The sequence below is a fragment of the Folsomia candida genome, unplaced genomic scaffold (genome assembly GCF_002217175.1).
Source record: "Folsomia candida strain VU population unplaced genomic scaffold, ASM221717v1 Fcan01_Sc013, whole genome shotgun sequence".
NCBI classification, from domain to species: domain Eukaryota; kingdom Metazoa; phylum Arthropoda; class Collembola; order Entomobryomorpha; family Isotomidae; genus Folsomia; species Folsomia candida.
Genome location: NW_019091205.1, coordinates 2,564,544 through 2,577,887, shown reverse-complemented (window position 1 = coordinate 2,577,887; position 13,344 = coordinate 2,564,544). Strand labels below are relative to the sequence as shown.

Genomic DNA, 13,344 nt, shown 5'->3' with positions numbered 1-13,344 from the left:
CTACCCACATGGTATTGATAAATAATACCGTGTAGTAATACATAACCCGGTATTAAAGTTTTAGAATATTGGTACACATCAAATTTTTACGGACCGGCATACATGCATAGATAATTTTAATACCAAGCGGTGGCAACCTTAATACCGAGAAATCAATGCCTGCGTGAACGGGTTTAACAATGTACCTATTTATGTATCAATGAACCTTTTCCTAATCGATACTCAGAATTCTATTCTTATATAGTTTGCAGTCCATATTCCGACCTAACAATAAGTATTTAAAAAATGACACAACTTGCACAAGACACGTTATCATTTTTGAACACTGAGAAATATGAATAATCGAACCTTAAAATCGGAAGTTTTAAAGAACATAATATTTAATAAAGGATAATAAATATGAGCAAAATTTAATATGACAAGAATACAGATTCAGACAAGTAGAAAGACTAAAACTTAATTTAAGCACGGAATGCCTGGATGCCCCTTTAGAAAGGGTGCTTGTGCAGTCCTCTTTTCATAAAAATTTCTCTCTTTGTCTAACTCTCGTCAAGCTAAGACACGTTTTTACATCTCCAAAATTTTTTAAAAAAGAACTTGAGCTCGCTGAAATAGATAATACATATTTAAATCGCATTTAAATCAAGATAACGCCCCTTAAGATTGGTAAGCTCAATACATATTGTCATATTACTTTATTAAATTACAGCATGATTAATTTTCATTTATGTATGAATTCCTCATAAATTTCAACGTTAAAAGTTTAAAATTCAGTATTAAAAACTAATTGGGACAATTGAGTAACAAATTAAATTTTTCACTGGCAATAACTTCAAAATGCTTAACATCCAAATGTAAATGTGTAGATTATAAAACGTTTTAAGCCTCGGAATCGATATCATATTCACAATTTGTCCAGCTGAAGTAATTAAAATCTTAAAATTTTTACATTTTCGAAATTTCTTGTGAATATGTATGTTTTAAGAATGACATGCTAATTTCCCATTTTGCAAATATTATTGTTAATTTTAGGTACACACGACTTACTTACGTACTCAAAAATATACCGAACGAAGCGAATTTTAGTGATAAAAATCTGCACAATATGAAATTGCAGTCAACTTCGTCAGGGGAAGGGAGGAACTTTCCAAATTTTGGTAACTGCCGCAATCTAGATTTTTGTAGTAAAAATTACATTTTTCGTTATTATGACTCATAAGGGAAGCTCCATTAATTATGTCCCGCTGGCTTACATGGGAGGGATAGGGAAAAATCCCTATCTTGCATATACTAGCCAGCGTGACATAATTAATGGAGCTTCCCTAATTTATGAGACATTTTTATTCTGTTATTTTTAATTATTTTTAATTCCTGACTTGAAAGAAGCACGTGTCAACGCTAACAACGCCATCTCGAAAGCTATAAGAAATCCATTGGTGAGCTATTCTCTTTCGTAGTGCTGATTTTTGTAAAATTTGCCACCTGCACGTTATTGATTTTATCACATAATAGCAACAAATATTTTTCATGATTTCCTACAAAGGACAAGTTTGAAATATTTCAATCAATTTCAGTTTTCGAGTTTATTAACAAAAAGTATAAAAAAATCAATTTTTAGCATTTGTCTGTATAGCGACAATCCCAAAATTTGAGAAGGAACTGACAAAAAAATTCGAAAATAACGAAGAAATGTTCATTTTTTTTTACACATTGATTGATTAAAGTTTTTATTAATGGGGTCGTACCAGCGTCGGCACAAGTACTGGTTTTCATCCAAGCGACAATATTTGAATATAATTTGAATCCCTACCAAAAAAAAAAATATTAGCTATCCACTCCGCTTAATCCAACAATTTTAAATTTGGCTCCAGATCCTCGACGCCGTCTTCGCCAACCTTGACCTCCCCGACTTGAAGACGTCCCGTCTCGTCTGCTATGACTGGGCCGACGTCGCGTCCACCTTACTAGGAAAATGCGCTTATCTCCACGTCAACAAGCTTTTTTCCTACAAGCCGTCCAAGTTCGACGAGGTGCCCCCCGTTTCCGACAAATTGATGCGACGCCTCCTCATCTCCGACAAGTTCGACCGATCAATCCGATCGAAGAAGAAAAAGAGCGAGGTTATCACAAAAGCGATCACCGAACTTCCGAAATTGTTCGAATTGATCCGCGAAATCAAACTTGTCACCCCCAAGAAGGAATTTGTCTTCGTCTTCCTGAGAGGAATGATTTCGTTGGGGACCACCAAGGTCCAACGGGTAGATATCCTCAGCGCCTGGAAAGGCGATAAGGTATACACGATTCCAGCCTATGGAAAACTCTCCCCGCAACCCAACCTTACTTCCCTGAGGTTCCACGTGGTTTGTGAGTTTCGATTTATTGGTATCACCGGGTACGAGGAATTTCAACCCGTTATCCAAATCTGGACCGATTCAGCCCCCAATTTGACCACCTTGGACATAGCGGCGCCCCTATATCCAAATTTGGAGGGTTGCAAAAGCCTCAAAGTTCTGAAACTTAGGTGCCTAACGCGTTTTATGCATTGTCCTCCTAGCCTTAGTTTGGGCAAGCTGACGGACATGCTGGGACAGGTGAAGGATTCTTTGATCGAGCTGGAATTGTACGTCCGGGCTTCTACGCTAGAGGTAAGGTTTTATGCATAGTTGAGTCAATTTTCCGACTTTGGATGAAGTATTCATCCGGACCAGATCCGAATCGTTCGTTTCGGATTTGTTACAACTTCATTTCAAATAAAAAAACGTCAAATTTGTCCCATCCAGCAAAGATTATGCATTTTTCAAGCAGAGGTCACGGGTTAACTTAGCCTCCGATTGGGTCGGGTTTTCAAGATGTTTAATCCGACCCACCTCTAGTTTTCAATACTTAAACGTAGGGTTGAACTATCCGATCCGTTGATCGGGTCAGATTTTTATTCTCCGAAAATTTGCTATAACATGGATCGAATCGGATATTATCGATCCGATGTCCGGATCGGATAATCAACCCGGCTTAAACATCTTGCTCCATTCTTGTCACACCCAGCATGGGACCTGGAGTGGAACTCATCGATCAGTATTAACTACATATTTTTTTTGTGTGGAGCAGATGGAACCCGTCAAGGGAGGACCTGTCATGTCGAAACTTACCACGCTCTCAATCCATGCCACTAATTCGTACCGAATTCTGAACTTTTTTGGCGAAGACCACTTTCCAAAGCTAAAAACTCTCCGGGTCCACAGCTGTTATGGAGATTTGTCTTTCTTTTCCTTCTTAAATTTATGGAGGCGGCATAGAGGAGTTAAGTCTCTCTCATTGACCCTGGATTTCATCGAGTCGGGGGAGGAATTCGGGGGACAAGTGGTTAACTTATTTCCTGCCGTGAAGGAATTCAGGTTGAATATGAATATGAAGAACGTACAACTTAATTCCAATCTTACCATCAACCGAATTTTCGAACCGTTCCAAACGTTAGATTTAGAACGGGTTAACATTCTCGTGGATGGGCTGAATCAATCCACCGTGGTGATTAATGTCCTTAAAGCGATGTCCGCTTTGAAAGGTAAGAGTATTTGGGTCAATGGGAAACGTCCATATATTACGGGATTTTTAAACCACCCTGTACTTATCCTCCACATGTTACATAAGCTTAAGGGTCAGATAGACGACCAATGTAAAACCATCCACACATCTTTTTGGATACGTAATATATGCATTGTATTGTACCTTTATGGCATATATAGCCACTAGCTTTTGCAAGTCACAATCATATAGTTACTAAATAGTTACTAAGATATTTAGGATAGCAAAATTTTTATGTTACAATAATAGTGATAGTAGACAGGGGAGTACGGGGAAAACCAGAATATGGTGGCCGGTCTGGAAAACTTCTGCTTGAACTGGGAAGGATGCCTAGATCACCATTCGCCCCTGAACACTTGAGAACTCAGGCTCGACTAAGGAATGACATAGATTACTTAGAGGCGATCTGTATACTGGGGAAAAATGGTTCCATCCAATTGAGTAGGCGCCGTGCCGGTGGGGGCACGACGGGTTTTAGGCTGGAGCGGAGCATCCATGGACCACAAACTAACCAATGACCCATTCAGGGTTCGGCCTAAGTGACCCCATAAAGGGACCATGAAACACCCCAAAAACTAACCCTCCCATCGCAGGGTATGAACAAGTCATGGGAACCCGGTAGACCTACCCCAGCCGCTCCCACCAGCACAGCGCGCACTCAATTTTTCGTCAGCCACCCCTACATGCTAACCACCCCAATATATCACTCAGAAGCCTTGCCTGGGTAAGTCCTCCAGGGCGTTGATCCTACTGTGCACTGGGCGAAATTGACTGATGGCTCAGCTTGTCATTGCTAAGACGGGTGCGGCATGAGGTGAGCGAAACACACTTTATTTGCCCTGGCACACCCGCGACCCAGATGGAAGAGGATCCAGTTGCAGAGCGAGAGAGAAATACGTGGTGCACAGGAGGGAGCCAAAGAGAAGCTCTACGTAATATATGTAACGTACCCCAATTTAAAATCAACCTATAAATAACTAGATACTTATTATCGCAGTATTAGGGATTTGGTATAGTTAGGGAGATATTGATTTATCGGTATTAAGCTTGGTATTAAAATTTTACCGGTCCGTAAGCATTTATTACACATATGGTAAAACTGTAAAACCGAGATATTATTGCGCAATGTCAGTTATCAATCAATATCTGATCATGTTAAAATAATCACTTTTTTCACAAAAATTTTTTTAATACAAAAATCACCTTTCATTACATAGTTAATCAGTTAAAATCAGTGCATAATTATTTAACTGATTGTAATATCTATTAATTATTCCAGGAATTAAAAGTGTTCGGTTCTTGAACACTAACATCGTGGAGAGTGAGTTTTCTCCCCGGATTCACGGTCTCATCTTGCTCAGTAGAGGATTTAAGAGGGTAGAAATCTCGGGGCACGAGGTAAGCGGGTAGTAGACAACTTGACATGCATATGTAAATACTAGGCATGTCCAGGGTAGTAGCAATACCCGGTAACCCGGACCTGGTCTCAAAATCCCTACCGGGTACCCGGCCCGGAAATGCATGCATAATTCAAACTTCCCAAAAGATATGCAAATATACATTTTTCAAATATTGATTTTTCTCATGATGCAGGACCCGGAAATCTTGGAACGAATGCGACCCATCTTTGAAGCTAGTGGTGCACCCATTAATTTTACGGGAGGAGTGTTCATTGGTTACTTTGGGATAACGGAATCTAAGCGAGGAAGAGTCTTGTGGGAAATTCCATTTGTTAGGCCAGCAAATAGATGAATAAGTGGTTTTGGGTCGCCTAAATCTCTTATTCAACTGCAGTACTGTACACAGTAAATAAATGAAAGAGATTTTGAGAATATGAACTCATCCATGTATTACTTTATTTGGTGTCATTGCGAAGAATCTAATAAGTAATTTTCGGGAAATGTGTAGATAATTTAACAAAATTATGAAATTCATGAAACTACTGCAATTATTTGGAAACACTGATGAAAATTGCAAGGCGTAATTCACACGATAGCATGCTGCGAACGAGAATATCTACTAAAGGACGTATTAACAGCAAAACCATTAACGAGTTTCACCCTTCAAATTGAAGGCTTCAATATGTAAAGATATGCATAAATGATCAGTTAAAGTATAATATAATTATTCGTGATGGAGGGTAATTTTACCCCACTTTTTTTTAGTCTGGGTGGAACACAAACTCATATCCGTCTCAGATTTGACCTGAAGACTAAAAGACGCAGTGATGCCTTACAGGGGTTTCATTCATTATCCTCAACAAATGAAGGATTAAGGTCCAAATTTATTTACATATAGACATGTATGCATATACATATGTATCATACATATGTATATGCATGCATACATAGCTGCACGCACTTTTTACCACGACGCTTAACTTTCGAGACTCAATGAGATCTAAAAAAAAATATATGACCCTTTTCTTGGTCGATGTATACTAAGAATTCTATTGTCAACTTTAAACACGGGTAAAAATTCCGGGTTAAAAATATCTAAAATGTGACAGAACGTGCAAACAACACGTTATAATTTTTTTACCTTGTATGTAATCTTATCCAACAATATTTTCCAGATAACAAATACTACGAATAGCAATTAAGTAGTCGAGACAGATACAGATGCTGACAATTAGCAAATCTCAGGCATAAACCACACAATGGGTGGATGCCCCTTTAATGATTTGTTCAGGCTTGCTTCCTTGCATAAATATTTCTTTCGTTGCTTTACCCTCGTCATGTAACGACGCGTTTTTACATTCTTCGAATTTTTTTTTGTCCCTGTTGAAATATTTTAATTGTGTTTTTACTAGTGCTATTTACAAGGATAATACATAGAAGTAATCTTACCAGAATAGTTTACACTTTTTCATTCTGTACCTTTCCATCATTGAAAATTAAAGGTAAGCTCAATAAGGTCAATACATATGTTACTTTTTTTTAAATTACACTTTTTTGCACCGATCCATCGTAAGTTTTGAGGAGCATACATTTGTCTTTGTTAAACAATAATTGGGTTACTTGATTAACAAAGTACATACATAAATTCATAGACTTAATTTTAATTCATAGACTCATAATCATAACTTAATTAATTCATAAATATTTTACACATCATTTTACGCATGTACTTTTTCTTGGGAATGACGTTTTATCTAATATCTTGTGTGTGTTATTGCTAATTCTATTTAGGTACAGACGACGCACTCAATCGACAATATGGCTAACGAAGCTAGTTTAAGTTGCAAAAATGGGAACGACATGAACTTACCGTTAACTTCTTCACGAGAGGAGAGGAGTTCTCTAAATTTTGGTAAGTGCAGCAATCTAAATTCGTGCCCAAGAAATTATAAATGTAGAATTTTCCTGATTCATTCTTCACTCCGTTTAATTCCAGACTCAAAGAAAGTGCGTTTCGCCCCCAACAAAGCTATGAGGAATCCGCTGGTAAGTTAAACTCCTTCGTAGTTAGGAACGTCCATAAATTATGACACGCAGAAAATCAAATTATTCAGACCCAGGGCACGCGTTGCATCCCCTCTGAACCCTCGAATCCCCCACAGCCGTGACATAATTTGTGGACATCCCCGTACTGATTTTTTTAAATTTAATACCCCTCGTATTCGATAGGATTTCGTAATTGTACAAACATCTCATAGCAATTAACAACCAATTAAAATGTTCATGGTATCCTAAAAAAATACGAATATTTGTTTCAACTAATTTCCAAATTTCGAGTTTAATAACTTGAAACATGAAAAATCTACTTTTTAACTTTGGCATACGGAAGACTACAAACCTTGAGTAACAAAATATTCTTTTAAAAGCAAAACTTGCCATCGAGTTTTCAAAAAAAATACTGAATGAATATTTGTACGTATTTTTTATAAACTCAGGATAATCAGGGTAATAATATCAAGGCTACAATTAGCGTCAAGACAGTTTCTTTAAACCCAAATGTGCGTCTTGCACTCGTACAACGAGGTTAATTTCGTCGATACAATTTTTTAAAATCTCTGATTAGTAAGTCGCTTAATCGAACAATTTTAAATTTTCTGCCAGATTCTCGACGCTGTCTTCACCCACCTCCACCTCCGCGACTTGAAGACGTCGCGTCTCGTTTGCCACGACTGGAACGACGTCGGCGTCACTTTACTAGGAAAACGGGCTTATCTCCATGCCAACAAACTTTTTACACTCACGGCGACCAAGTTGTTTGGCGTTCATGTGACCCCTGTCAACTCCCAACTGTTCCGGCACCTCCGCATCTCGGACAACTTTAACCTATCCATTTGGTCAAACAAGATGAAAACTGGCATTATTACACAAGTTCTCACCGAAGTTCCGGAAGTGGTTCAATTAACTCGTGAAATTAAATTTGACGTCACTCACAAGGAATTTGTCCCCCCTTTTCTCCAAGGAATTAGAATGTTGAGGTCCACAAAAATCCGACACGTGGACATCTCCACCCACGTGCAATCCTTCCGTGACTACATAATTCCTGCCGAAACATATCAAAAACTCCCCCCACAACCTAGCCTGACCTCTGTTAAGTTCAAAACTCTTTCAGACTCTCAATCTGGTCGGAAGCTCGAATTTCAACCCTTAATCAAAGTCTGGCTTGATGCTGCCCCCAATCTGACCACTTTGGACATCGCAGCGTCCTTCTATCCAAATCTGGAGGGGTGCACGAATCTCAAAGTGCTGAGATTTGAATTCTTGGATTGGGCAGACATCAAATTGGACAAAGTGACTAAGATGTTGGGACAGGTTAAGGATTCCTTAATGGAGCTGAAATTGAGTAAACGTTATTCCAGGGAGCAGGCAAGACTTTAATTTAAACATTTTACAATTGGTGTATTCACAATATCTTGTAATTTTTAGATAGCAACTCATTTTGCAAATTTATACCGGGAAAAAATTTGTATCTGTTTTTCATCGAGACGATAAATAATTAGTCCATAATTCAAATCAGGGCCAAATACTGAATACATTTTCGGAAGACATCTTAATCTTTAAACGTGTATGCATAGCTCAGTGATCAAACCAACCGTGATGAAAGTAGAACGTTACGGGTTCAAATCCCGCTGCCGAAACCACTTAGCGAATTTAAAAACCTAGACGTCAATACTTTAGTATTTCTGTCTTTAAAATTAGTATTGTGGAATTTAGCGGAACACATTTTTGCAAAAGTGGGTCGGCCAAATACTTGATGAGTACTATTAATAAACCGTAGTAACGTTAGAAGTAGCTCACCCTGTAATAATGATTTGGTTATAACTTGCCCCAAGGGTGCAGAAAAATGCAACAAAATAGATACATAATTTTTTGCAATTATGGACCAATGGTGCAGAAAAATCCAACAAAGTGGATCAATAATTTTTATGCAATATTTCACCAATGGTGCAGAAAAATTAAAAAAAAAATAGATCAATAATTATTATGCATCCAGAAGAGTCCAAAAATTGTGCATCACTGGTGCAGAATTACCTACCAACGATCACCGATAATTTTTAAAAATTTATGTCAAAATTGTCTAATACAATCCGCCGTCTAGTATGCATTACTGATGCTTTATGAATCAGATCCCCCGATTCTTTCGCATCACTTGGTGTTTCCGATTGTCAGATACCAACGGTGCTATTAATTTATGAAAAAATGGACCAGGGACATTTTAATTAGCATCAATTGATGCAAAAAGGTCGTTAACATACAGACGGACGGACGGACGGACAAGAGGAATTCAATAGCTCCCGTTCTACGCAGAGTGAGCTAATAATATATATTTTCTGTATTCAACAGATCCAAACTGTTGATGAAGTTCCCGTCATGTCGCAACTTACCAGTCTTTCAATCCATTCCTTACATGCGTACGGAATTCTTGGCTTTTTTGATGAGGACCACTTCCCAAAATTGAAAACCCTCTCTCTCCACCACGCATCAGGGGAGGGAACCCTGACATCCCATCTAAACTTGTGGAGGCGACACGAAGGAGTTCAATCTCTTGGGTTGACCGTGGATTTCTTGTCTTCGAAGAATGGGGAGGAGGAGGACTTCGGGGAAGAAATTGTGGAAATGTTTCCCTCTGTTAAGGAGTTGGATTTGACGATGAAACACATAAGTTTAAGTTTCATTCCCGCCATCAACCGTATTATGGAATCGTTCAAGACGTGGGATTTGGAACGCGTCAACGTTGCCGTCACTTTGGGGAGACAAATCTCCGTGTTGATTGAAGTGCTCAAAACTATGTCCATTTTGCAAGGTATTTAAATATGTATCTAAATATGACTAACGAGTTATTTCAAAAAATCAAGCTAAAAATTAATATTCACATGACACTTATCTTTCCGTTGAATGGCCCCATTGAAGAAAAATATTGGGGGTCAAAGTTCGCACTCCTCCCAGGTTTTTGCCCCGTGGAAAAGTAAGAGAAAATTTTCTCAAACATTGAACTTAACCGTCAATATTTTTCTTCAAATGTGCCATTCAACGGAAAGATAAATGTCACGTGACTAATTTTTGGCTTGATTTTTTGACATGTAACTCGCTACTCGATCCCGGTGTAGCTTGAAAAAAGGTTCCATTCTAACTTAGAATTTCTTAAGGTTAAATAATTATTTCAAATTTTATTACCAATTGTTCAAGAGGGCATTCAAAGTTGCCTTAGCATCATAACATTGTTTAAGAAGAAACAAAGTTGTCAAGTTAATTATTTTACAATACGAACAATGCGAAGAAATACTGAATACCCTTAAATATTCAGTAGGTAAGACAGGTTGTACATCATTTCAGGAGTTAAAAGTTTCCAGCTTCTGGACATTACGTCGTCGAGGGTCCACTTTTCCCCCTACATTGAAGACATCATTTTGCACAGTAGAGGATTTAAAAGTTTTGAAATCTCGGGATATGAGGTTAGTAAAATAATTTTACTGATGAAGCTTACATTTTTCCTATATGTGTATAAATAAATACTCAATATGTTCCCTCATAATTCAGCCACCGGAAGTAGTGGAGCGAATGAGATCCATTTTTCAAGCCAGCAGGGCCCCCGTTCAATTCCGGGTGGGGCGGCATACATAGAAGTCATCAAACCGAGCATCGTTTAAAGGTGTAAGTACCAAGTTGTAAATAATGTAGCATTATTTGTGCATGTCACATCACTTGCATGTTTTGACGCATTAATTAGAGTCTGTTCAACATGGGAAGGCTGTATCGCGGAAAATGGGTAGAGTGAGATTTATGCAAATGAGGTGACAAGCCTAAGTAAACATGTACGAGCACGGTAAATACAGTGGTGGAAACCCATTGAGGGAATTGGGAGACATATTTTCTCATCTAAATCACACAATGAAAACTCAAAGGGTAGAATTCTTTGACCCGATACAAAATCAATCACATTCTTTACGCAGGGTCCGTTCGATTTTACACAACTGGATAGAATTTTTGGACACTCGGGATGATAAAGCCTATTAAAAATATTCAGTAACTTTATCTAGATAACCTTTAGACGTTTAGAATTTACCAATAACCAATTTAAGTTTGATTTTAATATGAAATAGATTTTTTAATGGTATTGAATCGTTATTAAATCCAGATTGTTATATTAGTTTGGTTTAATGTTTTTTGCGTAAATCGTATAAACAAATAAACAAACAGATGTTAAGAAATTGGTCGAAAATGACGAAATTGCAAAGCTAATTTATCATGAGTTTCTCACACCTGTCATGCATAAACCTTATATGCATATAAAGGGTCACAATGTTTTGTGGCCATTTCACCTAAGTATTTGTTGGAAGCATTTGCAGAACTTGCAGAAAAAAGTGTGAAACTAAATAGGCTGGCTGAATTATATACTTAGTAGCATGTTTGTGAAAACTTCGGATTAATGCAGAAATTCATACCAGTTCTTGAGATATCATGGTGCAGAGGGTAAGATGGAAAGGCGCAGCAAAATCATAAAGTTTTTTCACCCCTGAATAAATGAATATGGACTGTCCGGTGAAGTTAAGTGTCAAGCTATTTTGACCTGCAGCAAATGAATGCATGAATCAAATCTAACGAAACTTTGGTGGAATACGAACGATGAACATACCAAAGTTTTTCAACCCTTCAGTGGTTCAGACACCCCTTCCGTACCAGTGGAGAGAAGATTTTGTCGAGGGACCCTCACGAGCACTTTGCCACTCGTTTTACTGACGCATATGACGAATTTCTCCATACCCCGCCGAAAGTTTTTGAAATTTTTTGGTGTCCTTTTTTATGAGATTTATGAGATTCAATTTATGTCCAAAATCTTTCAATGGGTCGACATTGAGGTACTTTTGGGGTGCTGTCTTTCTTATCGACGAAATCAACTTTCTTTCTTCGAAAATACTCTGTCACTATTTTGTTTCCATGGCACGTAACCATGTCCGGCCAAAACAAAACGCATTTGTTTTTGATAGAGGGGGTCAATCTCTTGATGATACACTCTTTGAAATAATGTTCAAAGTTCATGTTCTTGGTGGAAGCGAATGGATTTGAGACGTTCCCATTTTTGTCGATCTCCGGCCATCTTATGTACTTCATTGGAAATTTTGCTTGGTTTGAATTTATATTTCAAACAAACGTCATTTTTACTTCTACATGAGTAGAACTTTACAGGATTGATGATTCGGGGTCGACGAAGTAGTAGTTTTCATCATCCATGACAAGAAACTTCTGGGAGTTTATTTTAACATTTTCTCAACAAGTTTTCCAAAAATTGTTTTAGATACGTCTTTTTTATCTTCGTTGTATTTTGGCGCGGTTTTAGTGTTGCAAGTTATGAAGCCCAACTTATTGGCTATGATCTTGCCTAGATAGGTTTTTGAAATTTTTAGTTGTCTGGGTGCAACCATCACTGATCTGTTGAGATTTTTTCAGAAAAACTTTTTCCCGTTTCTTGTCAGTATTTGGGTTCTCTGGCGGACAGGTCGACAAGGCCAAATTTTATATTTTGCATTTTCACGATCCTTAGATATTTCTAGTGTGCGATGAATTTTGTCAGATGCATCCCTTGACGGATAAAGTGGCCACGTGCCTCTTTCCGATCCGAAAAAATCCCTTTTTCGCACGAGTGGCAAACTAATTTTTCCACTTCCGATACATTTTATGCCGTAATTTTTTAACCAAAAGAGATAATCAAATTCTGTTTTCAGTTTTAGAAAGCTTATCAAATTTGCTAATTTTGGTACTCTTTTACTTATCCGAAATTAGTTTTTAAGTGATTGAAAAAATAAGGGAAACCTTGACACTATCTTTCACCGGACAATTCATAAATATGTAATTAAAGTATATACATTATAATGATACATATTTTTCTACATATGACCACTTGATGCATTACAATGGCGATTATTTAACTTAACTTAAGGGACTACATACTTACGCATGGAACTTTTACTCAGAATCCTATTTTAAACTTTAAACTCATGTCCGAATTCCGGGTTAAAAATACATACGCAAATGTAGACACAAATCTGACAGAATCTTGCATAACATGAGTTATCATTTTTTACCCGTAAGGCCGATTATGTATCTTGTCTGATAATCGTGGTTGTACAGGATAATAAATAATTAGTTCCAATATGTAATTAAGTATTTAAGAAAGATAAAGCATGCTGAGGCAGAATGCTTGGATGCCCCTTCACGAAGGCAAGCTCACTTCTCCAGTCCCCCTCGGATAAATATTAGAAAGGGTTTTTACTGACTTGTCCAGTCATTCAAATATTTCTGTCGTTGGCTA

General features: G+C 37.6%; 2 protein-coding genes across 11 annotated transcripts; both read left to right on the top strand.

The window, feature by feature from the left end:
* The first annotated feature begins 243 nt into the window (after window positions 1-243).
* LOC110855752 lies at window positions 244-5,417 on the top strand. 9 transcript variants are annotated; one of them, XM_035856440.1, is made up of 7 exons: window positions 244-666; window positions 1,033-1,157; window positions 1,384-1,436; window positions 1,872-2,645; window positions 3,106-3,559; window positions 4,859-4,977; window positions 5,173-5,417. In XM_035856440.1, exons 2-7 carry the CDS (start codon window positions 1,106-1,108, stop codon window positions 5,329-5,331), a joined length of 1,611 nt encoding a protein of 536 aa, XP_035712333.1. In that variant the 5' UTR covers window positions 244-666; window positions 1,033-1,105; the 3' UTR covers window positions 5,332-5,417. The 9 variants fall into 9 exon arrangements, 5 of the variants coding, with proteins under 5 accessions (XP_035712333.1, XP_035712334.1, XP_035712332.1 ...); XM_035856441.1 differs by having other exon boundaries at window positions 245-666; window positions 1,387-1,436; XR_004836107.1 differs by lacking the exon at window positions 244-666 and having other exon boundaries at window positions 711-1,157; window positions 3,106-4,520; window positions 5,173-5,193.
* Window positions 5,418-6,293: 876 nt separating this feature from the next.
* On the top strand, window positions 6,294-11,256 carry LOC118437507. 2 transcript variants are annotated; one of them, XM_035856550.1, is made up of 8 exons: window positions 6,294-6,481; window positions 6,771-6,891; window positions 6,976-7,025; window positions 7,641-8,402; window positions 9,381-9,840; window positions 10,371-10,489; window positions 10,575-10,688; window positions 10,988-11,256. In XM_035856550.1, the coding sequence occupies exons 2-7, from the start codon at window positions 6,798-6,800 to the stop codon at window positions 10,656-10,658; spliced, it is 1,569 nt and encodes a 522-aa protein (XP_035712443.1). In that variant the 5' UTR covers window positions 6,294-6,481; window positions 6,771-6,797; the 3' UTR covers window positions 10,659-10,688; window positions 10,988-11,256. The 2 variants fall into 2 exon arrangements, with proteins under 2 accessions (XP_035712443.1, XP_035712444.1); XM_035856551.1 differs by having other exon boundaries at window positions 10,765-11,256.
* Window positions 11,257-13,344: the final 2,088 nt, after the last annotated feature.

Excerpts from the sequence above, each read along its gene's own strand:
- LOC110855752 (XM_035856438.1), top strand. The coding sequence starts at position 992 with ATGCTAATTTCCCATTTTGCAAATATTATTGTTAATTTTAGGTACACA. Across the intron at positions 2,646-3,105 it reads TCCGGGCTTCTACGCTAGAG|ATGGAACCCGTCAAGGGAGG; the intron begins GTAAGGTTTTAT and ends TGTGTGGAGCAG. Across the intron at positions 3,560-4,858 it reads AGCGATGTCCGCTTTGAAAG|GAATTAAAAGTGTTCGGTTC; the intron begins GTAAGAGTATTT and ends TAATTATTCCAG.
- LOC118437507 (XM_035856550.1), top strand. The coding sequence starts at position 6,798 with ATGGCTAACGAAGCTAGTTTAAGTTGCAAAAATGGGAACGACATGAAC. Across the intron at positions 6,892-6,975 it reads GAGGAGTTCTCTAAATTTTG|ACTCAAAGAAAGTGCGTTTC; the intron begins GTAAGTGCAGCA and ends GTTTAATTCCAG. Across the intron at positions 10,490-10,574 it reads TTGAAATCTCGGGATATGAG|CCACCGGAAGTAGTGGAGCG; the intron begins GTTAGTAAAATA and ends CTCATAATTCAG.